Consider the following 25,759-nt stretch of genomic DNA (forward strand, 5'->3'; position numbering starts at 1 on the left):
GCGTCGTACTGATTGCACATCTTTTTCACCAGCTTCTTGTTCTTGTTCAACTTCTTCAGCTCCTCCTGGTTCATTGTCGGGACGTTGTTCTTCTTGGCGATGTCCTCATGCACAAGGTCACACAGCAGACAGACAGTCATACGGGGACGGCAAACGTGGGGAAGACGCACGGAGCCCGAGAAACGCTTGTCCTTCTGCGGGTCGTAGTTCTTCAAATTCACCTGCAAGTCAATGCTCTCCTTAAATTTGCGCTCCTTGCGGTTTGTGAGGACTGCCTGAATGGCCTCCGAGAGCTGTGCGGGAGGAATCTTCGACATGTTGCCGCGACGAATAAAAAGCCTGACGTGAATGGCAACAAAAAAAAGCCATACGCGCCAGAAACAAACGCAGAAAAAGAAAAAAAAAAATGTCAAACCGAAAACAACAGCAAGAAATACACAAGTCAGGAAGAGGAGAAGAGAAACGGTGCCTCAGGCCAACAAGCGCACCCACCCACAGGGCCATACGTAGATAAATCCACGTGATGGCCGCGTGGGTAGGCACGCGGATGGGGCGGAAAAGTTCCCCACAGTACCATTTTTTTTTCTTATTTTCTATTAAAAAAAAAAAAAAAGAACAAAACTAAAGTGCATTAGTCCGCTCAATCCTCATGAATAGGCCCAAATCAGTGGTCAGCCTTCTTGCGGAAGCCGCAGCCGGTTGTCAACATCGCCTTTCCTCCTGTCGGGCGGCAGAGTTTTGTCGCGCAGCCATTGCACTGCACCTCCGATGTGGCGTGGCTGTACACAATGGTGATGGCGTTGCACCCCGGGCACTTCACGTCCATGAAGTACGAGTTTGGTCCCTGCACCAAGCGGCGGCGCTTGTGCTTCATGCGCTCGGAGCGCACCGTCGGGTAACTGAGATCGGAGTCAAAAAATCCCATCGTTTCGCGGACCTGAAGAGTTGAAAAAATAAAAGGGAAAAAAAAAAAAAAGGCAATCAGGACCGAAGCCACCTTCACAGCCGAAAGAAAAAACAAAAGAAACAACAGCGACAGTCATGTTGACAGCGTCCCTTTTTCGCACGTTCTCAAATCCCTTTTATCGTTCCTTCCTCCTCCCCCCGGCCCTCTGCCTCTCAGAACAGCCCTGCGGTTTCGAAAAGAAAAGAAGGGAAAGAAAAAGGGGGAAGATGTGAAAAGAGAAAATATATATATATATATATATTACGTAAAAAGTACTGAAAAAAGAGTGGCCCCCTAAATTACTTTTTGACCTTCGCGCCGACTGGAACTCGGGACGCCGCCTTCTTTTTGGCGGTGGTCTTCTTCGTGAGCGCGGACCTTGCGCCAACCTTCGCCGCAATCTTCTTTGTGAGGGCCGCCTTCTTCTCCTTGCGCTTCTTCTTGGAGTCGCGGCGCTTCTTCTCCTTCTGCGACTTGGCGTGGGCCTTGAGTGCACGCTTCACAATACGCTGCTCCTCGATGAGGAACGCGCGCACAATGCGGTCACGCACCTGCTCGTGACTAAGCACGCCGCCGTACGGCCGAGAGGTGCTCTTCTCATGGCGCGAAGCAAGACGGGCCTCCGTGTGGCGCAGTGCCTTCGTGCCAGCGAGGCGCTTGTGGCCCAACACCCACGGCGTGTGCGGCCCCTGCGAGCGCTTGACGCGCTTCTGCATGACGAGGCGGTTGCCGGGAGTACGCACGAGCTTCATGCGGTTCCCACGCGTCGCGTAGTGCATGCGGCGACGGTACTGCACACGTGGGCAAGCCATCTCTTCTTCCTGGGCGTTTGAGTGTGTGTGTGTGTGTGTGTGTGCGTTTGACGCATCCATGAAAAGACGGGAGAGTATGTGAAGGATTGGGAAAATGAAAGGGAAAAATTAGTTGAGACCGCGGCGGCACCATCCAAGAAGAAACGAGTAGAAATGAATTATACACAGGATCACACACACACACTCACACTCAGAGAGAGAGAGAGGGAGAAAGGAAGAGAGGCACACATCCATTGACTCACTCTGTAAACTTCTCGCAGATAAAAAGGTAGAATGAGACAAAAACGGGGTAATTTCACAAAATCGCCTCCCGCTCATACTTAGCTGACAGTTTTTGGCCCATTTGTCCCCATCACTAATTGACGTGGCGTTTCGCGCGACGCTCTCCCCGAGACGGACGGGCTCAGTCTCGTGAAGGAGAAACCGCTGCCGTCTTGCTGTTCCTCCGCCACCCACGCCTCCTTTGCGACGCTGCGTGCCACCCGAACCGCCGCAACTTCTTCCAGTCGCGACAAGGGCCCCAAATACACCAAATATTCGCCATGTCCGCTCACATCACGGTAGCCAATGAATGCTGCACCAAATTGGCTCCCGTGGCGCAGTCGCAGTCCCATCTCATCCGTGAGGTAGCGGTACACCCGGCAGAAGGTTGCATGCCTTTCACGAAGACACGCACGACGGTGTGAGTCCTGCTCGTTCTTGAAGACAATGTCAAAGGAGTGGCCCAAGTACTCCAGCTCTTCAATACTGAGGTGGTCGCTGCGGTAGTGCTTCTTGCGCGCCTGCGGAAGTGTCCGCAGGAAGAGTGAGGGATTCTCGCAGACAAACAGCGGCCCGTGCGTTCGAATGATCCGAAGAATAATTTTTTCGTCGTCGTTGGCCTCTCCTCCCCTTTCTTCTTCACATTTATCTGTCTTCCTCGTCGCTGGCGCCGCATCGCCACCGATATGCCGCCTTTGTCGCGGGTCGCCGTCCTCCAATTTCTCCATCAATGCCTGCGCTCAGGGGAAAAAGGGGCGGGAGGAAAAGTGCAGGCGCCCGGCAATCCCCGTGGACTGCGCTCCTTGCGTGCTGTCTGTCCTCCCCACCACCCCGTCGTATTGTTTTCTTTTGTTTTTCAGTTGTTTGATTTTTTTAAAAAACGGAAGCGTCAACAAAACGACATGCATGAAGAAGAGGTAAAAAAAAAGTAATGATGAGAGCGGAGACCTCCGTTTGGGTGCAAGTGAATGAAATTTCCGCAAGGCGCACGCTCTTACATCATTTCCGAAGGCCAATTGGACACGTGCCTCCCCCGCCATCGACTGGAGGAGACGCCGCAAGGAGAAACAAGCGAAAGGAAACAAAAGATGTTTCTGCACCCCTCGTCCCACAAAGACACACCAGCGACCACCACTAACTCCACTAGTGCTACAAAAACAACAACAACCAACAACAACAACAAGACACCCCACACAGCCAACGCCAGAGAATTTTATGTCATTATTGGGTTTGTCCTGCCAGTGCTCTGAGGCCGCCGTGGGTTCCATCGCCCCTCAAAGATTGGCCTGTACTTCATCTTTGATAAGTCAAATACGACCCCGTCTTTGTTTGTGACAAACCTTTCCTGGTCATACTCAACAGGATCACTTTCCGGCTTGCCCTCACGCCGTTCCTGCATCATGATGCGCCACCGCTCGTATGTTCCACGGTCCATGCCAATGATACGTCCCGTCTTGGGATCCTCCACAACAATCTCATCGTCATTACGCTCGTGTGGAAACTTCGTGATGGGAATAGATGCCGAGTCCCAAGGCGCCAAATCTGGTGTGGGGGCGTTTTCCTTATCGGGCTTCCCACCACGCATTGATTGGTAAAGTCGCCGCTCCGTTGGGTCTCCAGTGGGCTTCCCTTGTATCTCTCGCATCGTTGTATTCTCAATGTAGTCATGAAGATGCTCCTTGGGGTACCAGTGATAGTACGACGGTAGCCTCTCCCATTGTACTTCCTCACCCGGCTCTAGCAATGGTCTTAACTTTGTGCCACTTGTGCCTGGACGCACCAGCCGGCCATCGCTCAGTTGGTGGTACTTTGGCCCAAAACCGGTGCCTTGCATGTGGCGGTACTTTTCCGCCACCTTGTTCGGTTTGAACATCGTCGATGAAAATTGTTTGATAGGGGGAACGCCAAGCTGCGTGTCAGAGAGGGAAAACATGTCATTTTCAACAAAATCGCCAAAACATTCCACACCGTAACCGTTTGTGGGGATCGGGTTAATAATGGCAAGGGCCGCACGGCGTGAAACAGAGAGTTGCACACCGAAGTGTCCACATGCCTGAGGGGTTGTGAGACAGTGAATGACGGAGCCACGCTTCTGGAAGGCGATGCGCAGCTCCTCGTCGATAAAGTGGAGGTTGCGCCCAGTTCCCAGGAATATGACATCTGGTACAGGGTACAAGTGCAGCAACAGCGCCAAGGTGCGCTCATCCACCTCTTCAAAACTGCTGACATTCCAGTGATAATACGCCTTGTCCGTGACGATGCAGGAACCAATCACTTCCTTGTCGTTCACAAAAATGCTGTCGGGTGAGTACGCTGTCACACGCATCTTTGAAAGTCCCCGTGGCTCCTCCACGCGTGCGGCGAAGGGGTTGGCATGAAACTGCGTTGCCATCTTCTCCTCATTGTAATATCGCTCCTGTCCCTCCTTCGTCTGAAGCGAAAGTCCACTCGCCGTCTTGCCAGACTCACGTTGTCGTTTCAGCCATTGCGCAAGCGCGACAGAGTCCTGTGGACGGTAGCCCGGCGTTATTTTAAATGGGTCGTAGTTTGGGTCGCTTGGGTGTGGATGCCGTCGCTTCTGCGTCTCCTCCATCGTCATCTCCGACCGTTTTTTCTCCGCCACGAACCTGCGGTACTCCGCCTCGTTCTCTACCTGCAGCTGGCGCCGCATCAAGATGAGCTCCTCGTCTGCCTCATAGTCACTTGGGGTGGGTGTCTTCACCAGCTTGTTCGCCGCATCAACATTCATGTAAGACGCACGTGTTCCGGCACCAGTGAAAAGTTGGCCGTCACTCGTTGTGGGAAGCTGCTGTTCCTCAACAAGGCGTTGCGTGGTAAGTTTCTGCTCCTCCAACCACTTCTTGTCACGCTCCGCCATGTAGTCTTCGATCGACTGGCCAGGGCGTATTCCCACACGGACGCCCCCCTCCTGCTGCAGATATGTCTTCTTGTACGTCTCCGCGTTCATGGGCACCTCCGTCAGGGGGTCATCGCGCGGATCCGGAACGTACCGCCGCACAAACCGCTGCACCCCGCGCCGCACCCTTATCTTCCAGTTCACGGTGGACCCTGATTGGTGCAGAAGAGAGCGGCGCATCCGATCCTCTCTCGCAGAGATCGACCACCCCTTCTTTTTTTTCCTTTAATGAATGTATTTTACCTCTCACAGCACGCAAATTACAGGGAAAGAGAGAGAAAGCAAAATAAAAGAAAAAAAAGAAAACAGACTCAACTTTAATAAAACACTTACGAAGGCGTAGATATGAACGCACGCTCATACATAGAAATATATATATATATTATAGATAGATAAATAAATTTCAAAGAACGACAGCACTTTTGTTACAAAAGCCACATTAGACGGCCACGGACTCTTCAATAGATGCCATCGCTGTCGTTACGCTTAGCGTAGGCGTTTCCGCCGCTCTCGTCTCGTTCGGCACAATCACAATGCGACGCGGCAAGTCATCGCAGGCGGGAACAATCGCAACAAGCTCCTCATGCTCCTCGTCCACCGCAACGACAAGGAGCAGACCGGCGACCGGTGCCAACGGCACCTCCTCTATCATTTCCGCGTGCGAGAGGGCACAAATACACCCGACAAAAGTTGGGGTCATCGCCACCTTGCGACACGACACCGCCACTTCTTCATCCACACCGTGTGCCTCGTACTGAACAAACTGCAGCTGTGTGAGCGGCAGCACTACTTTGGCACACCCAAGTGGGAACTGTGGGGTGCCGGCAAAGTATTCACGCAGATGCTGTTCGCGGAGAGAAGTAGTGCACCTCCGCACCACCGGAGAAACGTGTGAGAACTCGCAATCTGGAAGAACACGCTGTACATCTTCTTGAAGAAACGTGGACCACGTCTCCGACCCATCCTGTGGGCTGACCGTCACGACATGAGTGGGGCGCAGCAATTCAATAAGCTTGCGGAAATACACGCTCTCCTTGATGTCAGAAGCAGGCGCTGGTGCGTCGATAACAAGATGGACTCGTTCGTGATTCACCCCATTCAACAGTGACTCCGTGCATTCCTGCAATTGCTCAACAAAATGCAGAAAAGATAATATGTTTTCCGCTGACGGTGGGGTGGCCTCCCCAATAAAGAAAGAAAAGGGAAGTAAAGTCGGCGCCGACGTTGTGCCCGGCCAAAGCACATGCTCCACCTGCACGGCTGAGACACACCCAGGGGCATGGAGACAGTTCGACTCGGAATTAAGATCCATCAAAAACACAGCTGCAGCAGGAGCAGTTGTCAACTCTCCTGCGGAGTCGTCCCGCAGCAAGTTACAAATGGTGTGTGCTGTCAGCGTCTTCCCACTGTGGCTCTTCCCAATCACAAGCACCTTCGTGCGACGCTCCGCAGACAAGCTGCGACGGCAAAGCTGCACAACAGAAGCCATGCCAGTTGCCGTCTTTAAGGTTTCAAATGGAAAGCCCGCCGTGGCCTGAACGGATCCTCCTTCCAAAGTGTACAGAATGACACAGCGTTTGTCTGCCTCCAAGAAAAAAACATGTGTTTCCTTTGCCTTCAGCAGAACACCAGCCACGTCCACAACTCCAGAGAGCAACTGCAGTTCAATGGCACCACTACCGCTGATGGTACACTCCTCACCCGCGCTAATTGTGATCTTGCGGTGGTAGACGGACGCCATGAAGACTGACACACGCAGTACTTCTTTTTATCAATTTCTTATCCACTCGCACCCCTTTTGTTTTTGTTGTTGTTGTTTTTTATTTTTCTTGCGGAAGGGAAAGAAGGAAAGGGTTGACGATCTTCCCTTTTTTCCCTCTCCTTTTTTTTTTTTTTTTTTTTTTGATCCCCTGCAACTGTATGACTTGACGCCGAGGAATATCTTATGTATTCGGCAGTTATCTAATCCCCACCCCTCCCCCCTCCTGCAGGAGTGTGTGCGCCGCGTTGAGAAACAAATCCGCCTTGTCCTCCGCCTCGCCAGCCTCTTCAATATTTATTTCTCTCCCCCCCCTCTTTCTCCTTGCCAGCACGCGCACTTCTCCTCCCTCCCACACACACACACACACACGTCACCCGCAACACCACTTGGATGGCCTCCCCGCACGGTGCCAAAGAGGCAAAAAGAAGGAAAGAAAAAAAAAAGAAAGAAATCTACCAGCCAAGGTCCGCATGCACACACGCACACACCCAAGCAGCAGCGATGCGATCTTCCTCGCGTGAATAGCGATGGAGGAAGTTAACAACAAATCTAAAAAAGGGTAAAGGAACCCATCCACAAGGAAAGAACAACAAAAAAAAAAAGGGATTCATGATGGCTCAACCGCACCCTCTGTCCAAATCACACCAGTGTCATCACTACTCTTTCATTGCATTTCTCCCGCAAATTTGGGAAAGCCTCATTCCTTCTTGTTGTTTTCTTTTTTCTTCCTCTTTCTCTGAACCTTTTAACCAATTCCTTCATTTAATTTCACTATTCATTTTTTTGTAGCCGTCTGGTGTGATGCCGCGTACACTTCCTCAGCAAAGGCAGCAACGGTAGAGAATCACATATGGTCAGGGATACAAATATGCATTCACCGTGCCCCGGTCACCACATCCATTTGTACCAGCACAAAGATTATGCGCGGAATAGGCGCGTAAACGTGCACACACACTAACACAAAAAAAAAAAAAAAAAATAAAATATTTCTTTGCATCGAATATGTGCCATCTGCGCCACATGTACATTTCGCGGCGTAAATTTTCTTAAAGACACGCGCCTACAGAAAAGAAGGAAGGAGAAGAATTTAAATCTCAACAAAAACAACAACAAAAAAAAAAAAACATTTTTTCCTTGACTGATTTTTTCGTAGTGTACGGCAGCAATTAAAATAAGTACAAATATGCAGAGAGAGCAACTGAGGAAAGGGGGACGCCAGTTGTGCGCGAGCCCCCTCCTCCCGTCTAATTTCTCATATCACTTCGTCACGGATGGAGTCTGAAAAAAAAAGAAAAAAAAGGCAAACAAAAAAAAAAAACACAAAATAAATAAACATCGTTTTCATTCACTGTGTTTGTACCATTGAAAACAAAAACAAAAAAAAAAAAGCACGAGTGGTACATGCTGGATTCGAGACAAATCACACGCGGAAGCAAAACAGAGCGGGGAATTGACAAAAATATTTAAAATCAAGGAGACGTCATCACATACACGTATAAATATAATAATAATAAAAGTTAAAACTATCCCCAGTCCTTCTCTCTCTCTTTTTTTTTTTTTTTTTTTATTATTTCTTTTTCATTCCCTCAATTTTTACCAACAATAAAGGCCACCGTATATAAAAGAACATGTAACATATACATTGCGTGTGTGTATATATATACATGTACATATATATATTTATATGCCCCGTTTATATATATATAGATACAGATAGATATATTTTGGCGGGGGAATATCACACGGAAAGCACTTTTGTCAGTGTATTTGTACGAATATATAATTTCATTTCCCCTTCATCCCCTGCATATTATTTGCATTATTAAACAGGTTTGGGTTCTGTTTTCTTTTCTTTTCTTTTCTTTTTTTTTCTTTTTTTTTTTTTTTTTTTTCATTTCCTCTCTCTTTTTGCCATTATTCAGATTCAGCATAACTTCACTTCTTTCCCGCTCGCACTCCACTGAACGACGCTCACGATTTCTTTTTGGAAAGTTGTACAGCAATATGAAACCCGGATTTAACAACAACAATCATAATAATAATAATAATAATAATAATAATGAAAAAACACAAGAAGAATTATTAAAAAAAAAAAAAAAAGGATTAGTTGTTTCGATCTCTTTTTGTTCATATAAATATATAAATATATAAATATATAAATAGACGTAAATGCGGCTGTCGGCGATATATTTATTTTATTTTATTTTATTTATTTACATATTTTATATATATATGTAAATATGAACAAAAGTCGTTACTTCTCTCAAATAGATCAGAACCGCACGTACACACACACACACACACACACGTAAATAAATACGCGGATGTAAATACAGGAGTACGTATACATGTTTTATACACATAAGTATGCAAGATGCACACTTGTCATACATATACATCGGACAGGCTACAGATTTGTTTGTTTTTTTTTCTTTTTTTTTTTCTTTTTTTTGTGTTTCAAAGTTCATCTTTTCCTCGTAATAACGGCGCGATCCAGACGAAACAAAACCAAAAGAAAAAAAAAAAAAAAGAGGAGGTGCGGTCAATTAAGATAAACATTCCCTCAACCTCGCCTGTAACAGGGGGTCCGGATGCAATGAACGGTGTGATTTAAACGCTCTGTGACAAGTGTCAAATAAAGTGAAAGGAAAAAGGAGAAAAAAAGGCCTTGAGGACCCCGCGCAGTGCATGCATGCATGTATTGCTTGCACGCATGCGCCGACCCAAACTTGCACCGGTCCGGGATGCTGACAGGGGCCCACATGCCGCAAGGCAAACACACACACACAAACACACACGCACATGCTCCCTCATGCCTCTCCCCTTCTCTCCCCAACTCGCAAGGGAAATTAGAGTGAGGCAGAAATAATACCAGGAAGAATAATAACAACACGAAAAGAAAAAAAAAAAATGGATCCGCAACAGCATCCAAAACGGAAAAAAAAAAAAAAGAAGAAAGGGGAAAGAGAAAGGGAATTTCCGTGTCTTCTTGAGACGCAGAACCGTGAAGCAAGACGTGGGTACACAAAACAAAAAAAAATCAATATATATATATATATATACAAACAACAAAAAAAAAAAAAAAAGGAGAATAACAACAACATCAACATCAATAAAATGAAGAAAAAGAAGGTCAGCGCAGAAAAATAAAGAAAAATGATGATTCGCATACATCCCTCTTTCACCGGTCGGAAAATGCAGGTACCGTGCCCCAACAGCAGTAACACCTGTTGATGATCAACGGTCGTTTTCTCTCTTTTTTTTTTTTTTTGTGTGTGTGTTTTGTTATTATTATTCTCTCTCATCCGCTCTCCTTCTCTCGTTCTCTCTCTCTCTCTCTCTCTCTCTCTCTGTGTGTGTGTGTGTGTTTAGTCCAAAGACAGCAAAGCGGAAAAAAAAAACTGGTGACAATCCAGCAGCGCAATAAAAAAGGAAAAGGAAAATTCATTCAACTTACTCAATATTTCCCACATTTTATTTTTTTTTTCTTTTTTTTGACTTCCATCCCTCCCTTTTCTTTCGTATTACTCTCACTTTCCGTTTTCGCACGGGGTGCCTTCTCCACCCTGCATGCAATTAACACATATTTTCTGTCTTTCTTTGTTTTTTTCTTACTTTTTTTTTGTTTTGGTTTTTTTTTTGTTTTTTTTTCCTTCCTTGTCATGCTTCCCTCTCCTCACCTCAGCTGCACGAATTCCGGCTTCATCTCCCCCACCCAGCCTTTTTTTGGCTGCCGTTTTGTTTTTCTCCCCCACACGCCATCGACCAGTTCAAGTAGGATGGTGGTTGCGGAAGCTCCTCGGAAGGCCTATTCCTCACAACCGTCATGATGCATATCCCATTAGGCATACTACTGTCACTTGTGCTGACTTCTTTGTCATCCACGCTGGCATTAGTGTTAATATTATCGTCATCATCAATACCACTAGAACCAGCATTATTCAGAGCATTTCCATTCTTGGTGGCCCTCGCGTCTGATGCCAAATTCAACAATATCTCCTCTGCCATGTACTCAGGGTCCTCACCTGCGACGCTACGCAATGTTCGCTCGACGGATTTCCAATCCCGCATCAGATCACATCCCCTGAGCACGGCAAGAACGTCACCATTCTTGAGACCTATTTCATGGCGTTGCACGCGCCCCAGCTCCCCCGTACAATGAAACACGATTCGATGGGACCGGAAAAAAGAGACGGTGCACATGCCGACCAGTTGTATCCTCGCAGAAGGCCCTTTGCCCGGCTCCTCCGTTATCAGACGCACCGCCGCTGCGGCGTCAGGAGATTCACAGCTCAGGATGGAAGGTTTGCAAATCAAGGAGAAACCTGGTGTAGTCAAGCGCGTCATCTTAACAGCGCGATCAGCAAAGAATAGACCACCACCTCCGCCAATATTAGGAGCGCCAACAATAGTACCCTCACTCGCCGTCGAAGCAATCTTGGTGGTAGCCAAGCTCAGCAGCTGTGAAGTCAATAAGGCGGTCGTACGGCGCATTAGGGGGCTGGCTTCACCCAACGCCAAGAGAGAAAAATAAAGTGTGAAGCAAAGAAAAAAAAAAAATGAGAGAGAAAGAAAGAAAATCAAAACAAACACATGCATTGTATAAGGAGAAAAGGGGGTAAGCAAATGATGAATGCAACAGATGGATAAAAGCAAATCGCGTACTTCAACGATTTAGCTCAATGAGCAGCAGTAGGAGCAGCGGTCGTAGTGGTTGGAATGAAGAGTGGAAAAGCAACAAAAAAAAGGGAAAAAACGCAAGACAAGAGTGTCTTCTTCCACATCCTTTCTTTTTCCTCCCTGTTTGCAGATCATGTACATTCACCTCTTTTCCTCTGCCGTGGTATGTGTATGTGTGTATTCCTCTGTTTTGTTATTCTTTCTTTTTGACTTCCTTCCCCCCCCTTTTTGCCTTTCCAATCAGAAAAGCGGTGGTATACACGCTCACCTCTCTCGCTTCACAACCACCTTTTGTTTACTCCCTCAATTGCTGTTGTTTTGCTCCCACCTTTCTTTCAGCTTTTTCTTTGTTTAATCTATATTTGTTGCCTTTATTGCCACCCGCTGACAAAATCATGGAGGAGACACAGTGCGTGGCCGCTTCAGTAAGGATTCCGCACGCTGCAGCTGCATGATGTCACTTTCCTGTAGGATTTTATTCGTCGTTATTGTTGCCGCCATTGCTTTTTGCTCGCCTTCCAGCAAGTTTTGGATGCGCTCCAGCAGATATGCCGCGCAGATGTCCCTGCTCTCGCCAGACAGTTGAGCTAACATCGCCACCAGTGTCGTCACTAATGACCCCTTTTTGAAGGTCAATCCTTCGCTACGCTCATCCAGAAAGTGGAAAAAGAATTCAACCACAGCGTACGTGGGCACCCCGCTTGACTGCAGCAACGTAGCGATCTCCTCTGTCGAAACCCCATGCTGGGCAAGAAGGGCAACAAATGGCAACAATGGCAAGCCGGCAGCATAACCGTCATAATATTCCCGCACAACATTCCTCGCTGCCTCCGTGGCGCTCATGCCCTTTCTAATGAGAAACTCGAGCAAGTCGTGCAAAACCTCCACCGTGACCTTCTCTGGTGTCTCCGGGTGCACCTTCAGCAAGTCCAACTGAACCTTCGCACCACCCTGCTCCTTGTACTCCCCTGCCAACTGGAAGAGTCGCCGCTCGTCCAGATAAGAATGACGCAACTCATCCACATCCGCCTCAACCTTTCCTTCTCGCCAGGAATCAGATTGAGCTGCATCCGCACGCCACGCTGCTTCAATTGCTTCAGCCAACTCCTCCTGCAATAGCAGAACAAAATAGACAAGCTGTTCAGATACAGTTGGGGCAAACTCTAATGCAAGCTTAATGCATAAAATTCTTGAGGGAAGTGCAAGCCGCCGTCTGCCCCTTGCGATGTCGCAAAATCCTCGCGCAGCCAAAGCGGGGCGCCGATTACGGTTAGCCCAGGAAACAAAAAACAAAGCCGTGAGAGTTTGCGGTTCATCAATAACCACAGAGTGTTCCTCTAGCAACTCCGCAAAACCCATCACACGGTCATCCTCAAGGGGATAATTCACCATCCAGCGGACCACAGCGTGCTGGAGTGCAGGATACTCGGTAACAGCCTGTAAGACCACTCCAAGACGCAGTTTCAACTGTTCTGACGACTCACTTATCCTGTATCGCTCCAGCATCTCTAACAGTTCCACAATGGCGCCCCGATTGTATCTCAGCCAACACAACAATAACCGGAGGTGCGGCATACGCTCAGGAAATGTGCCTTCTAGCTTTTCCGCCACATACTCAAATACCTGTTCATGGCGCAGCGATCGAACATTATCACAGGCATACGCCAGTGCCGCATCAGGTTGATTTCCTGAGATGCAAAGATGAATGCTTATGGCGTGGCGGGCGCGTATCGGGAGAACGTTCTTCCGAGCCTCAAGTTGAGACATAACAAAACCATCAGCAGCTGACAGAGTCTCCATGCAAAGTGATGCAATAGTTGAGCTTGGGTTGTCACCCCATACAATGGGTTTCAGTCTATTCTGTCTCATAGTATCTATACCAGGTTTCCCCCGCAATAACAGGCTGTAAAGCCAGCACAATACACCGGCGTCACGCAGTCCTTTTAAAAGTGTTTCCAGAAGCATAGCCTGCGTATTAAGAGCCGTTCTTATGGTAAAGTGGTCGTGGGAAGTGGCCACAAAGCCATTCCAAGAAAGATTTAGCTGCTTGGGGCAGTCCAACCAACCATATGGACGCAGCAGCGCCTCCAGTTTTTCATGCCACGCCCATAATTGCAAGGCAATACGTTCTAAGTCAGGTATCAGATGCCATGAGAATGGTGCATTCCACAAACACTCTGCCAAAGTAATCTCGCGATTCACAAGGGAAATGATTCCATTTACTCCAGGAGCCACACGCATTTCATTTTCACAAAAGGATGGTTGCATAAACTCTTGTAAAAGTGGTGACAAAACTTCATTCGAGGCACCGGCAAATGCTGCCCCTACCAATGCTTCTATTCCCCTCTTTGGCCCAAGCCTGTGCAACGAGGCGCGGATCACGTCAGTTAAGCCCTGCTTTTGCAAAAGACCATAAAACATGTAGCCAAGGGATCGCACGCCAATACGACAAAGAATCCCACCCTTGCCATATACAATAAAAGACGCAGAGAGATCCTGTAGCTCGCTGACACACGCCACTCCCACGGCTCTAGTACTCAATCGAAGAGGGGATACAACTTCCACTACATCAAAAATATCCTCGTAAATGGGCGAGGCAACAGTAAGCATCACCAATGTGCATTTCCGTGAGTCATACAACATTGTATTTCCCTCAGCATCCTGACACGCCAATTCAACAGTGTCAAGAAGAACATCTTCGGGCAACGGACGCACAGCGCCCAAACGAATCACCGTACGGGTCTCATCAGATCGCTTTGCAAATGTTTCTTCAACAATCACAGGCTGTCGCCCTCCATCATTGAAAACGAGCATGGCGTATCGATGCAATTGAGAACTTGGAAGCACAGCCACTACATTCTCTTGAATTCGTACAGAACACACTGCAGCAAATGCATCCGTTGATTTATAGGCCCACACTGTAAGATCAATGTCCGACAACACGAACATCCTTCCATTGCCAGAATCGTATGCGCTGTCGCGGTACCGTCTTGTGTCCCAAAGAGATGCCACAGCCTGAAAAAGATTTAACGTGTGATTTCTGTTTATTGAGACAAGGCTCACCTTCTGGAGATTTTCTGTGTTGATCCGATAAATTTCCACTTGAGCATTCCCGTAACAGAGCGCCATTTCGCCGTCACGTAAAAAGACAATCTTTTCTACTGATTGCTTCATGGTGAGAAAAACATCATCCGTGACTTGAAGCTGTGGATTCCTCTGAAGTAGCGCCAAATACAGCCCATCTGCAAGACCAACCGCTAGAATGGAATTTCCGTTTGCCCCTTGCCGTTGGACGCACGCATCACGGATGGGGGTATTCCACGGCGGACAATAAAAGTGCTCACCGTTACAAACCACAAGAAGACGGTTATCACTCATTACAAGATGTGCTCCGTTCTGGTATTGAACTCGGTAGCGAGCGTTGCCGTTAAGCAAGTTGGCGCAAGGCCATGTGTGTTCTTCCTCAATTTTCAAATCAAATAACGGGCAGTGCGATGCGGGGCGAATCACGCTGCGAAGCAATGGAGGAAAATCACCATCGTCATCCACATTGTTCTGCTCTGAGTAGTGAAGCAGCGATTGTATCATCATTATCACACACACACACAACCTACCAGCGGCTCTCTGTTTTAATGTAGATGTAAATATTATTAGTTTTCTTTTCTTTGTGTGTGTGTGTGTGTGTGTGTTTCTGTGTTTGTTCCGTTTGCCCTCTTGCCTGGTCACCCGATACAGTCTTCCCCCCAACGCCACCAAAATAATAATAATAATAATAATAATAATAATAATAATAATAATAATAATAATAATAATAATAATAATAATAATAATAATAATAATAATAATAATAATAATAATAATAATAATAATAATAATAAATAAATAAATAAATAAATAAATAAATAAATAAATAAAACAAATAAATAATAATAATTCAAAAAAAAAAAATCAATGGGAGGATCAGAAGGAAAATACTCCTTCACACTTTTTGTTGTTGTTTACATGTGGGGCATTTATTCATCCATTCAATTCATTAAAACGGAAAGCAACATTTTGAGAGTTTTCCCTCACTCCTCAAGGCCATCCTTCATTCATCACCCGACGAAATTCATTAAAGCTTAGGCGCCCATCACCGTCAATATCTGCCTCGTTTACCATCTCGAATGCCTGCTCCGTCGAAAGTGGGCAGCCTAGACGGCCCATTACAAATTTCAAATCGGTAACATTGATAAATCCCGTCTTTCCGAGATCGTAGATGCTAAAGGCTCTACGCAATTCCAGCTCTTTTTCCTCTGGGTCGTTTAGTTTGGTGGCGACCAGTGTGAGGAATTCCGGGAAATCAATTACTCCATTGGCATCTAAATCTGCCTCGGCCATCATCAACTGCAGCTTGTTCCGCGAAACCTTCTGACCGATGGCTTCAAAAACCTCACCAAGATCTTCCACGGTAATGCTTCCATCAGAGTCCTTATCAAACACAGCAAAGGCCTCCTTTAGCTCTGTGATTTGCTGCATCGTTAGAAGATCTGCCATTGTGCTGGGGGCAGGTCCTCTAATTATTACTATTATTTGTTGTAATTTGCCTTTTTTTTCTCACCTCGTTCCCTGGTGACCAGTAAATAAGATGGGGTGTTAGTCCCCAGGATTACGGCTCAAAGTCACAGAAAGAATTAAACAAAATTGACTCCAGCAAAAATTGTGAAGAAAGAAATATTTTTTTTTATTTTGAAAGCCGCGAACAAATCGTGAATAAAGGAATAGCAAGGTGATAAAGGATATCCTAAGCTCATATAGAAAAAAAAATCTTAACTAGGGCTATTTTCATCCTCCTCATCGTCTTCAAACGAATACAACTCAACTTCTTCCCTCGAACGCCGGGTATGAATGCGAGAACGTAAAACTGGATTCCAGAGCTTGTCATCTTCTATACTAGACATTAGAGCACTGCTCATATCTTCTATTTGGGGTGATGTTTTTATCTCAGACTCGCAGGGAGCCGGTAGATCAAGCGCATGTACTGGGGTCCCTCCCTGCATACCTGTTTGAACGTTTTTTATTGATCCATGTGAAACCTCTCGGCGATCCATCGTATGTGCTCCAAACACAAGTTCATCTTCATCCCGGTAAAGAGCCTGAAGCTCCTTCATCTGATGAGAACGTCGGTGAGCCCATACACGTTCCTCATGCGTTGTTTCCTCCCAAAAATTATTGTAAGGCTTTGGAATCAGACTCTCATCAATGGAAATGCCGTACTTCTTTAGGATCCACTTTGCCTTTCGGTAACCATCCACAACCATCATAAAACAGTCCCAGGTTTGGTTAACATAACGCGCTGCACTAATTTCTTGGTACAACATACGACGGTAATATTCCTGCCAATCAGTCGGCAGTTCTTTTAGGCGACGATAGGCCCAATAAGTAAAACGCTTGGAAGGACTGACAGAGCCATAGTCATACCATGAGACTCGATACGGTGTGGGGCCTATTGTGTTGTGCAAATTTCTTGCTAATGGTTCTTCCTCCTCATGTTCCTTTTCCGCCACTAGCGCAACACGCTCCACTTTATCAACTTCTTTTTGGTTGCGCGATACTATATCCCCACCACTCAACAAAACATTTTTTTCATTTGTTTCATTAGTAGAACATAAACCTCCCTTTTCTGAAAAATCGGAAGCACGATTTACGCCAAAGACAGGTTCCATTTCCACAGGGTCCAAGGTGTAACTTTTTCCGTTCAAATTTGTTTTCCTTATTTCCGAAGATACTCCCAGCCCTGTTGAAACAAGCCTACCCGGGCAGCGACAATGGTCTAAGCGAATCACACGTGCGGATTCAATCCATAAAGAACACAACTGAGATGAGTGAGACAGCATCTAAAAAGCTTTCTTTGTTGTTGTCGATATCAAATTCAAAAGACACGACCAACCCCCATTCTCATCCCCAAAGATAAAACCATAAGGAAAAATAATTATATGTACCTTTTTTAAAAAGCCATCAGCAAATCCGTGTGTGTTTGTGTGCGTTATATCAGATACATTAAGGCATCTCTTAGACAATTATCTTTTTTCTTTCTTCCTTTTGTTCTCTTTCCACATAATTCCTCATTTTCCTCCGTTTCAGTAAAGAAAAAAGACTTCAATTTTAACTAAGGTATTTCTTTTCCGTTAACTCAGTGTTAACAAAACATCGTACTCATCTGGGAGAGACCATCCAGAAACATATACAGTTTTGCGTCGACAATGTTTCGTTGTTGGCCTTTATTTTTTTCGTGTAATAGCTTGTTCAACGACTGTAGAGGGGTATCACCCCCAGCAACTCCCTTTTTTAAAGATATTGGAAGCAAGATCACCTCAATGTCTTCACCCTCGTCTAACTCTTGCTGTGGAAAGCGGTTTACCTCCTTTTCACCATCAACAAACAACCTCACAAATTTGCAGCAGGAATCAGTCATCCCGGGTTCACAACAGAGTGCATCAGTCACACTTATAATGTTTTCTTCAGTGGCAACATAACCCGTTTCTTCTTTAAGTTCGCGTAGGGCTGCGCTCTTAACATCTTCACCATTATCCACTAACCCTGCAGGAAACTCCAACACAACCGCATCCACTGGGGGACGATATTGTGCAACTAAAATAAGAAATACATTATCCGGACGACGCAATAAGGCGCAAATCTCAACACCATCTACAGAAAATGGAGCATTTTTGAGTGAACATCTTTCTGGAGAAGCCTGAAAAGTCCGTTGTACCATTTCCCACGTTCTATCCTCTATGTTAGCAATTCCCTCTGCCCCACCCAAAGAAGGATCACGACACACGGCTCTGTAAGAAACTTCACAAAGACGCAGAAACCTTTCCCCACGAAGGACATTTAGTTTTGTCCTTTCATACCGCTTCAACATTCGCCCGGCACCCAACTCGGATAAATGAAACCACACGCAATTTCTCAAAAAAAAAAAAAAAAGGCAGATAAAGATTGGCTGAGTGCAACTTCACAAAAAACGTTTAAAAAGGAAAGAAATACAACATTCAAATATAAAAACCAAAGAAACAATTAAAACAAAATATATATTCCACAAACTCCACCGCATTTCACATTGCATGCATAACCTTTTGTTTATTATTTTCTTTCACCAATATTCCCTTAGCAAGTCTTTATTTATTCCTCAATCTACTACCTTCCTTATTCATTTCATTCATTCTTAAAAATAATACTTGTTAAGGAGTTTGTTGCAGATAAATTAGAAAATAGACTCAGTAAGATGAATATGGGTTTGTTTGGTTTCTTTGTTTGACCCGAATACACACAAAAGAGTATATGTATCTTTAAGAATCACATTTAAAAACTGCATTTCATCCGGGATAATCCGAGAAAAAGTATCCCGACTCAACAAAACAAAACATGCTATCTCTGTTCTCTTTAGCGGACCTCCATCCAAAATAAAAAAAAGGCCTTATTGCTTATTAAAAACTGAACAACATATATGCATAATAAAAAAATTCTTACATCATCTCGATCTAAAGACACCCATCGGTGTTTGTCAAAAAATCATCCCAAATGTTTTTTAAAAAGTAAGAAAAAAGCAATTGTATATTCGAAAAAACGGCAAAGTAAGTTAATTTGACTAACACACAAATTTCTGAATTAACAACCTTAGCTTCTGCCCTGTTCCTCTATAGAAATTTATTTCCCCATTTATTTTCTTCTTGTAATCCACATTCCACAAAAAAGATTGATCAACTGCAATAACAATAATCAAGTAAAAGGAAAACAAAAAGTAAAAAATCACACTCACTCACAAAAAAAAAAAAAAAAGGAGAGAAACAATATATATATATGACACGAGAAAGCGAAATGACAGAAAAAATTCAAATAAAAAAATTCAAATAGGGTTCGCAAAAGCGGCTTTTTGGGTGTTTTGTGATAAATAAAATGCGTATATTCATATTTTTTAAAGACAAAGCGAGGCTTCTCTTAAAATCTGTTTTCTCAGCAAAATTAGGTTCTATCTCCCAGTAAGCCGCGCGGCATTTAAAAAAAAAAAACCTTAAAAGCACTCGGAAAATCGGTCATTTACAAAAGGTAGCAACAAAAAATATATTCCCCTTTCTTATTTCGGCATATTAACTTCATACACATATAAAATTGTGATCTGCTCTAATCAACCATAAGAAAATAGTATGAATCAAAGATTCTCATACACTGCGCAAACCCTAATAAAGCTTTTCCTTTCTCCCTCACATCAAACGCGGTAAAACAAAGATGACCAGCGGCTTCAATTCAAAACTTAATTTCATGTATGGCTCTTCACCAAGTAGGGCAAAAAATGCAATAAAAAATAAAAACACAAGCGTACCATTCATATACAATAAATTAACAATGCTACCTCCCATTCACAGCGGAGTCATACGAGTCAAGAACCCAATTTTAAAAAGAGCTACTTAAAATAATAGACTGGAAAGCACAGAAAAAAAAAAAAAGAGGCAAACGTTCTGGAAAATAATTATTAATATTCGCCTGGGCAGCTGGCCGGATCCTAAAATTATCTCAAAAAATCAAACAAAACAGGGAAAAGGAGTTAATGCAAAACCATTTAATTGCCTCAATGTTTTCCTCTGATAAAATATATATTCTGTTGGCCACGTGAGTGGGCTTTTGTGCTCAGTTAGGATCTGAAACATTTATTACCTAGGAGGTGGCAGACTTTGGGGTCCTCCAACCACAAGACCCCGCCGCTCCCCTTCGCAAGTTCCACCCCTTCGCCAAGTCCTAAAGTGTAAAAACACGACCGCGTGATATGCCGTCTGCGGGGTTTTCCGAAGACCGCACGTAGGCAAAGGATACCTGTATTCCGCGAGAGACTAAAAACTCATATATCCGTTGCAGCACCCACGTCATGGTGTGTTTCCGAGCTGCCTTTATTCGCCGCTCCTTGCGGCGAAGTGTTGTCCACCCAAACGTCCATGGTGGGTGGCAAGATGGCGGAAAAGGCCGATAAGGCTAAGCGTACCGTGCGCGCCTCGGCCTGCATGATAAGAAAAAGGCTTCCTCTCCCATTTCCCTCCGGCAATTTTAACGTCGCCTGATTGTGTAATAAAAACGGGTCCCATCCATGGAGTGATGCATCCCTGGTGATGACAGCCGATGCCTTTTCCGTGGGCTTGTTATTTCGCCTACGGTTATTCTCAATCATTTGTCGTAATCTCTCGCCCAAACCAGCCTCTGACGGCGGAAGGTTCGCCGGGGATGTCTCCAGCACAATCCCCGGCTAAGTGCGGATAATCGTCGTCGCGCTGCCTTTCTGAAAACGTAGTTGCCATATAAACGCGTGCACAAAATGGCAGCCGCATACTAAAAGCGTGACGCCACAACCCCCACTCCCGCGATGGCTGGTGAATTGAGTGCCGGCATGGCGCGTACAGACAGGACAAACTTGTCACTCAGAGATACCGCCTGGCGAGTATGATCAAACTGCACCCCCAGGAAGGTGTAATGCGTGGCGCCCGATTCGCGGTCCTCCCACAATGTCGCATCGCTTTTCGACCCTGCAATGCGTATATTATCGATCCGAACGTCGGCACGCACCAATGGAGGTGCGCCCCAGAGGCGCTGAGCCACCGTCGTCACCCCGCAATCGCCGAAGTAATAATAATCTGGAGAATTTCTGGGCCGGCCTTGTATCCCATAGGGAGCCGTGTGAGCTCCACCAGCGTGCCGTCCTCCACGCGGCATCAAAAGAGATGCCGAGTCTCCCGCGGTAAAGAGAATTGAAAAAGGGACGTCTCAACATCCAGGCAGAAAGCGGTCTCAGCCATCACAGGCGGCAAATAGTGGGAAATGCGCGAAAGAGGAGCACTAGCCTCGTAAGGGTCGTCTCTGTTCTTGTCGCGTGGCCTCGCGATCCGTCGTCGTAAGCCGGTGGTCTTCTCCTCAACCAAAAAATACTTTTCTTCCCCTTACTCTTACCGGCATCTCTGGCTATACAGTGCCATCTGAGTGCCGAAGAGGTGGTCGAGCAACGACAAAAGTTTCCTGCTATGAAACAACTGCCATTGAGAGAACTTTCCGTGGCGAAGGTCCTGCTCAATGCCCAGCCGTCGGCGCACAGCCAAGGTGCCTGGACATTCTGGAAGCAGATGGTGCAAGGTTTCCTGCGGGCCGATTGGCGTGCTTGTGGAAGCTGGCTGATCCTGCGGCAGCAGGGATCGCCTCCTGGCACTGCTGTTTCGATGCCGTGTGGCGTCTGGGTTGTGTGCGCAGCGACTTCTGTGCGGTGCGGTGCTTCTCCGTGTGGGGAAAACCATGTCACAGAAATCACATTTGAGCTCGGGAAGCGGTGGATGTTCCGGATGGAATGGCCGACAGTGACTGACGAGACCCGAGAATCCCGTCAACGTGGAATCGCAGTGCGGACATTTCTCCTTCCGACGGCGTGTGAGGGTCCGTCTCCCTACTGGAGAGACGTCTTCCTCCCTCGCCGACGGGGGAACAGTGTCCGTCCCCGGTGCAGTTGGATCGTTGTTAGAGCGCATATATGCAGACTGTTCCGGTGAGATGTTGCAGAATCGGCATTGGTTCGTGCAATCTCTCACGGCCCAGTATAGTCGGCCCCAGAGCTCAGATTCCCCGCACCTTGCCCTTTCGAGGTGAACCAGTTCCTGACGGTGTAGAACCTCCTGAGTGATCAGGTCCTTACCGCTGAGATCTGATGGCCTTGTGCCGCAAAGCAAGTGGCGATGAGTGTCTTGACGAATGGTTCTACGCCACTTGTTGGTGAGCTGGGTAGTAAAACATGTCAGCAGATCCGTATGCCATAAAGGTGCGATTCCTTGTTCCGTGTATTGTCCACTTTCCATAGTCTGCGTCGCATACTGATCTGCAAGCTCGTTAGCATGTACTCCGCAATGTCCGTAACAAAACTGCAGGTGCACGGACCAGCCAGCACACGTCAGTGTCAAGAGACGCTGCCAGATCCGATCCTCCGTCCAGTCGGTCTGACTGAGCGGGCCCTTGTTTAGAGCCGCTAGAAGGGACTGACTGTCCGTAACCACAAGCAGGGTTTTACGCCTGTGGCGGATACGAGGAATCATCAGCCTCTCTAGGGCTAGAAGCAGTGCGCGGGATTCCGTCCTGTAGCTGCATGGGCGCGCACCGCAGTTTATGCTGGCCTTTTCTATTATCTCCGATGAGTTGAGGGATGAAAGCAGTATTCCAACCCCTGCTGACTTGGGAACGTCGACACCGCCATCGGTCGCAAGTATCCACGAACGGTGGCTGTGCAGCGCCAGAGCCTCTTCGCTGACCCTGCGCTTTTCCCGTATCAGCTCTTCTTCGTCCGTTATTGAGTGGTCTATCGGAAGCTCCGCACCGATGGTGACCCGGTGTGCGGAGGCCGCAAACCAGGGAGGAATGGAGCTGCGAAAGAACCGCTCTTCGCGTGGTGAGCTCTCGGTGATGCCATAGTCCTTTGTGTGTGCGTCTACGAAGGCATATAGCTCGTCCCGAGATAATGGCGAGATGCGGAAACCAGCGCGAGGCGGTGGCTCAGGCGGGGGTCTCCGCATCCAGTCCATCTGACATGCGCGTGTGTTCTCAAATATTGAGAGCCGCGCGCGCAGGCAAAGGACGTGAAGCGGCGGCGTATTAGCCTCCAGCAGTGCGGATTCCGGGTCAACAGTGCTCGGAACTCCGCTGACAATGCGTGCTAGAGTTGCGTACGTCTTCTGCATCTCATTCTTCGCTGAATCCGTCGCTACTGCCCATATGAGCTCGCTGCCATAGCGTAATTTGGAAGCACAGTATCCAATGACGAACGTGCGTAGGTCATGTGGAGATGGTCCCGCCTCTTTGTGCGCTATGCAGCGTAGCTGCGATATCCGTTGCGAAGTGGCAGCGCATTGCTTGGTGGCCGCCACATTTAGCGTCAGCCGTGGATCGAGATCCATGCCGAGAAGCTTCGTAGTTCGCGACGCCCCCATGGTCATGACTGGGATTTGACATCCAGCCACTACCAGGGGCCACCTTCCTTCACGATCATAATCTGACTCCGTGTGCGTGGATAGTGTGAGCCAAGCAGCTTCACACTCTGACGGGTTGTTGGCCAGGCCATTTTCCTGACTCCACGCATGCAGCTTTTGAAGAACCATGTTGGCAGTGGGAATGGCGTCTTCCCGGGACTGCCCCTTAACGATAATAGAGAGGTCGTCCGCATACATGTCTGCTGTGATACCCGCAAAGCTGTTCAGCAGATTGAGAAGTGGGTGTACGTAAAGGGAGAACAAATATGGCCCCAGCACGGACCCCTGAGGAACTCCTCGCAGCATGGGACGCCGATCGCTATGTCTGTGGCCAACCCGTGTCTTCGCGTAGCGACCAAATAGAAAGTTTCTAAGCCACCCTCTACAATCCACCCCCGGAATATTAGCCAGCAAGCGACTGAGGACTCGATGGTCTACGGAGTCAAAAGCCTTGCTGAAATCAACCAGCACCAGCAGGGTCCGATGGGGTCTGTAGTGGAGTTGATTGCCAATACCGCTCTTCTTGGGAAGGCTCACTTGGAAATAGTGATTTCTATTATGCTCCACTTCGTGTATCAGGTGTGCCAGCTGCATCGTCGTGGTACGCATAATACGATATGCATACTGGTGGGTGTGCGGCGTCCACACCCAAAGCAATCTCTTCAGTACCATTTTCTCAGCAACCTTACTCACAATGGAGGTAAGGCTGATGGGTCGATATGACTCAAGCAGTTCCGGTGACTTACCGGGTTTTAAGAGTGGAACGATGGTAGCGCGTCTCCACTCAGCCGGAATCGTACCGGTCGTCCAACTGTGGTTGATGCAACGAAGAAGGAATCGGAGGCCCTTTGACGAAATATGTCGCAGTGCCTCACTGTAGACTTCATCCGGTCCGGGGGCCTTGCCATACGGCGTATTACGTAGCGCAGCAAGCAGTTCCGTACGATTAAAAGGTGCATCAAGAGGGGAGTGAAGATGAGCAACTAAACCAGATGTGGTGGCAGCTTCGTTTTTATCCTGTGGCTCAGAACTAGATGAGAGCGAAGAACCTGAAGTAAATGTAGCGGCAGACTCGTTGTTGTTCTGCGGCTCAGAAATACAAGAAGAACCAACGTTCAAAGATGCACTCTGTCTGTTGATGCCTTTGGAAAACCTAACTGCCTTGTGAGAGGGGTGAAATGGAAGAAAGATGCGATTGAGAGCATTCGCTGCTCTCCTTGCTGTTTTGTAAGTGTGTTGGCCATCTCCTAATAACATTGATGTGGGAGATGGAAGTGATGCCTTTTTTCGTCCGGAAATGTATTTCCATGCGAGTGGCTCGCCTGGATTTAACTTGCTGATGCGGCGTAGATACGTGTTGCGCAAGCGCTCTCGGAGTAGGAGGAAGAATTGACTCCTTGTCCGTTGCATTTCTGCCTCACGGTCGGGCGTCGGTAACTGTAGATGGCGGGCCTTGCTGTCGGTAGCAATCCGCTCGGCCTCCATGAGAGTGTCGTCCCAAAGCCTGGGACCGTCCTTGTGCATGCCGGGGGGGCAGTGTCGTCGATACGAAGTTATAAGCGCTCTCGTGAAAGCCTTAATGCCGGTGGACTGCTTTTTATAGTCGTATGCCGGAAGTTGTGCGTCGAGGTCCTTGACGAATAAATCCCACTTGCACTTCCCCCAACTGCAGAAAAACTTAGGTGCCGAGGGGGTGCCGAAGGTATGGTATCCTTAAATGCCTGATGCAGCGTAAATGTCAGCATATAATGATCACTAAGCGGCGACACGGAAGCTGACCAATCCGACACAGTCAAATGCTTTGACCATGTCAGATCGATACAGGATCGTTCTCTTGTGCCACGGGCATACGTGATCTCACCAGGGGTGTTAGCCAAGGTGAGTCCCGCATCCGTGCACAGTTCTAAAAATTCTGCAGCAACCTCGCTTGGAGAAGTCTCCAAGAATGGCTCCCACTGTGGGTGATGCATGTTGAAATCCCCGCACAGCAGGAGCGGCGACGAGGCTGGAAGGCAGTTCACTAACCGCCTGAAGGATTGCGTTACTTGCGGTGGTGGTCTCATATAGGCACTCGCTACAATAAGATCACGGTTCTGGTCCAGAGCAACCTGGACCACCACCACTTCAAGGCTGGTGTCATGCTGGGGGATGGTGAGAGGTATACGCTTGGAGCGGAGAGTTTTCTCCACCAGCACCGCCACACCGCCTCCCTTGCCGACGCGCGACTGTGCATAGAGCACATACTCTCCAGTGTGCATGCTGGCGATCTGCTCTGACGACTTCCAAGTCTCCTGAATGGCTATTATGTCTGCTCCTTGCGCCATTAATGTTGCGAGTTTTGACGGCGTGAGGCAAGAAACGTTC

The 25,759-nt window shown here is 47.2% G+C and overlaps 11 protein-coding genes across 11 annotated transcripts, besides 37 other annotated features; all 11 read right to left on the reverse strand.

The window, feature by feature from the left end:
- Positions 1 to 317, reverse strand: Tc00.1047053511233.7 (60S ribosomal protein L10a, putative; the record flags this gene model as incomplete). The annotated part of the gene is made up of 1 exon (XM_810733.1): positions 1 to 317. A coding segment is annotated over one exon (317 nt), but the record flags the coding sequence as incomplete, so codon positions are not given.
- Positions 1 to 4,532: a sequence feature (heterozygous, non-Esmeraldo-like haplotype).
- Positions 576 to 613: a sequence feature (AT_rich).
- Tc00.1047053511233.14 (40S ribosomal protein S27, putative) lies at positions 665 to 925 on the reverse strand (the record flags this gene model as incomplete). Its single annotated transcript, XM_810734.1, has 1 exon — positions 665 to 925. One exon carries the CDS (start codon positions 923 to 925, stop codon positions 665 to 667), a length of 261 nt encoding a protein of 86 aa, XP_815827.1.
- Positions 1,189 to 1,208: a microsatellite.
- Positions 1,246 to 1,758, reverse strand: Tc00.1047053511233.20 (60S ribosomal protein L34, putative; the record flags this gene model as incomplete). Its single annotated transcript, XM_810720.1, has 1 exon — positions 1,246 to 1,758. One exon carries the CDS (start codon positions 1,756 to 1,758, stop codon positions 1,246 to 1,248), a length of 513 nt encoding a protein of 170 aa, XP_815813.1.
- Positions 1,780 to 1,805: a microsatellite.
- Positions 1,951 to 1,980: a microsatellite.
- On the reverse strand, positions 2,079 to 2,747 carry Tc00.1047053511233.30 (hypothetical protein, conserved; the record flags this gene model as incomplete). The annotated part of the gene is made up of 1 exon (XM_810721.1): positions 2,079 to 2,747. The coding sequence occupies one exon, from the start codon at positions 2,745 to 2,747 to the stop codon at positions 2,079 to 2,081; it is 669 nt and encodes a 222-aa protein (XP_815814.1).
- Positions 3,171 to 3,202: a microsatellite.
- Positions 3,233 to 5,116, reverse strand: Tc00.1047053511233.40 (hypothetical protein, conserved; the record flags this gene model as incomplete). Its single annotated transcript, XM_810722.1, has 1 exon — positions 3,233 to 5,116. One exon carries the CDS (start codon positions 5,114 to 5,116, stop codon positions 3,233 to 3,235), a length of 1,884 nt encoding a protein of 627 aa, XP_815815.1.
- Positions 4,533 to 5,335: a sequence feature (areas merged during assembly that could not be assigned to a particular haplotype. This can correspond to areas where the two haplotypes were merged or to regions with more than two copies in the genome that were merged during assembly.).
- Positions 5,304 to 5,340: a sequence feature (AT_rich).
- Positions 5,336 to 20,450: a sequence feature (heterozygous, non-Esmeraldo-like haplotype).
- Positions 5,376 to 6,677, reverse strand: Tc00.1047053511233.50 (hypothetical protein, conserved; the record flags this gene model as incomplete). Its single annotated transcript, XM_810723.1, has 1 exon — positions 5,376 to 6,677. The coding sequence occupies one exon, from the start codon at positions 6,675 to 6,677 to the stop codon at positions 5,376 to 5,378; it is 1,302 nt and encodes a 433-aa protein (XP_815816.1).
- Positions 6,819 to 6,840: a microsatellite.
- Positions 7,120 to 7,149: a microsatellite.
- Positions 7,660 to 7,687: a sequence feature (AT_rich).
- Positions 7,980 to 8,031: a sequence feature (A-rich).
- Positions 8,193 to 8,214: a sequence feature (AT_rich).
- Positions 8,246 to 8,277: a microsatellite.
- Positions 8,352 to 8,421: a microsatellite.
- Positions 8,541 to 8,608: a microsatellite.
- Positions 8,717 to 8,759: a microsatellite.
- Positions 8,776 to 8,798: a sequence feature (AT_rich).
- Positions 8,830 to 8,860: a microsatellite.
- Positions 8,888 to 8,909: a microsatellite.
- Positions 8,980 to 9,006: a microsatellite.
- Positions 9,113 to 9,150: a microsatellite.
- Positions 9,475 to 9,501: a microsatellite.
- Positions 9,725 to 9,829: a sequence feature (A-rich).
- Positions 9,994 to 10,050: a microsatellite.
- Positions 10,285 to 10,349: a sequence feature (T-rich).
- Tc00.1047053511233.59 (hypothetical protein, conserved) lies at positions 10,401 to 11,192 on the reverse strand (the record flags this gene model as incomplete). The annotated part of the gene is made up of 1 exon (XM_810732.1): positions 10,401 to 11,192. One exon carries the CDS (start codon positions 11,190 to 11,192, stop codon positions 10,401 to 10,403), a length of 792 nt encoding a protein of 263 aa, XP_815825.1.
- Positions 11,219 to 11,277: a sequence feature (GA-rich).
- Positions 11,772 to 14,969, reverse strand: Tc00.1047053511233.70 (hypothetical protein, conserved; the record flags this gene model as incomplete). Its single annotated transcript, XM_810724.1, has 1 exon — positions 11,772 to 14,969. One exon carries the CDS (start codon positions 14,967 to 14,969, stop codon positions 11,772 to 11,774), a length of 3,198 nt encoding a protein of 1,065 aa, XP_815817.1.
- Positions 15,045 to 15,079: a microsatellite.
- Positions 15,135 to 15,256: a microsatellite.
- Positions 15,257 to 15,305: a microsatellite.
- Positions 15,453 to 15,911, reverse strand: Tc00.1047053511233.80 (calmodulin, putative; the record flags this gene model as incomplete). The annotated part of the gene is made up of 1 exon (XM_810725.1): positions 15,453 to 15,911. One exon carries the CDS (start codon positions 15,909 to 15,911, stop codon positions 15,453 to 15,455), a length of 459 nt encoding a protein of 152 aa, XP_815818.1.
- Positions 16,184 to 17,251, reverse strand: Tc00.1047053511233.90 (hypothetical protein, conserved; the record flags this gene model as incomplete). The annotated part of the gene is made up of 1 exon (XM_810726.1): positions 16,184 to 17,251. The coding sequence occupies one exon, from the start codon at positions 17,249 to 17,251 to the stop codon at positions 16,184 to 16,186; it is 1,068 nt and encodes a 355-aa protein (XP_815819.1).
- On the reverse strand, positions 17,554 to 18,279 carry Tc00.1047053511233.100 (nudix hydrolase, putative; the record flags this gene model as incomplete). The annotated part of the gene is made up of 1 exon (XM_810727.1): positions 17,554 to 18,279. The coding sequence occupies one exon, from the start codon at positions 18,277 to 18,279 to the stop codon at positions 17,554 to 17,556; it is 726 nt and encodes a 241-aa protein (XP_815820.1).
- Positions 19,887 to 20,114: a mobile genetic element.
- Positions 19,887 to 21,339: a mobile genetic element.
- Positions 20,451 to 25,406: a sequence feature (areas not merged during assembly with more than two copies in the genome that could not be assigned to a particular haplotype).
- Positions 21,324 to 25,759: part of a mobile genetic element that runs on past the window's edge.
- Positions 25,407 to 25,559: a sequence feature (haploid, Esmeraldo-like haplotype).
- Positions 25,560 to 25,759: part of a sequence feature (heterozygous, Esmeraldo-like haplotype) that runs on past the window's edge.

The sequence above is a fragment of the Trypanosoma cruzi genome, genomic scaffold (assembly GCF_000209065.1).
Source record: "Trypanosoma cruzi strain CL Brener 1047053517077 genomic scaffold, whole genome shotgun sequence".
NCBI lineage: Eukaryota > Euglenozoa > Kinetoplastea > Trypanosomatida > Trypanosomatidae > Trypanosoma > Trypanosoma cruzi.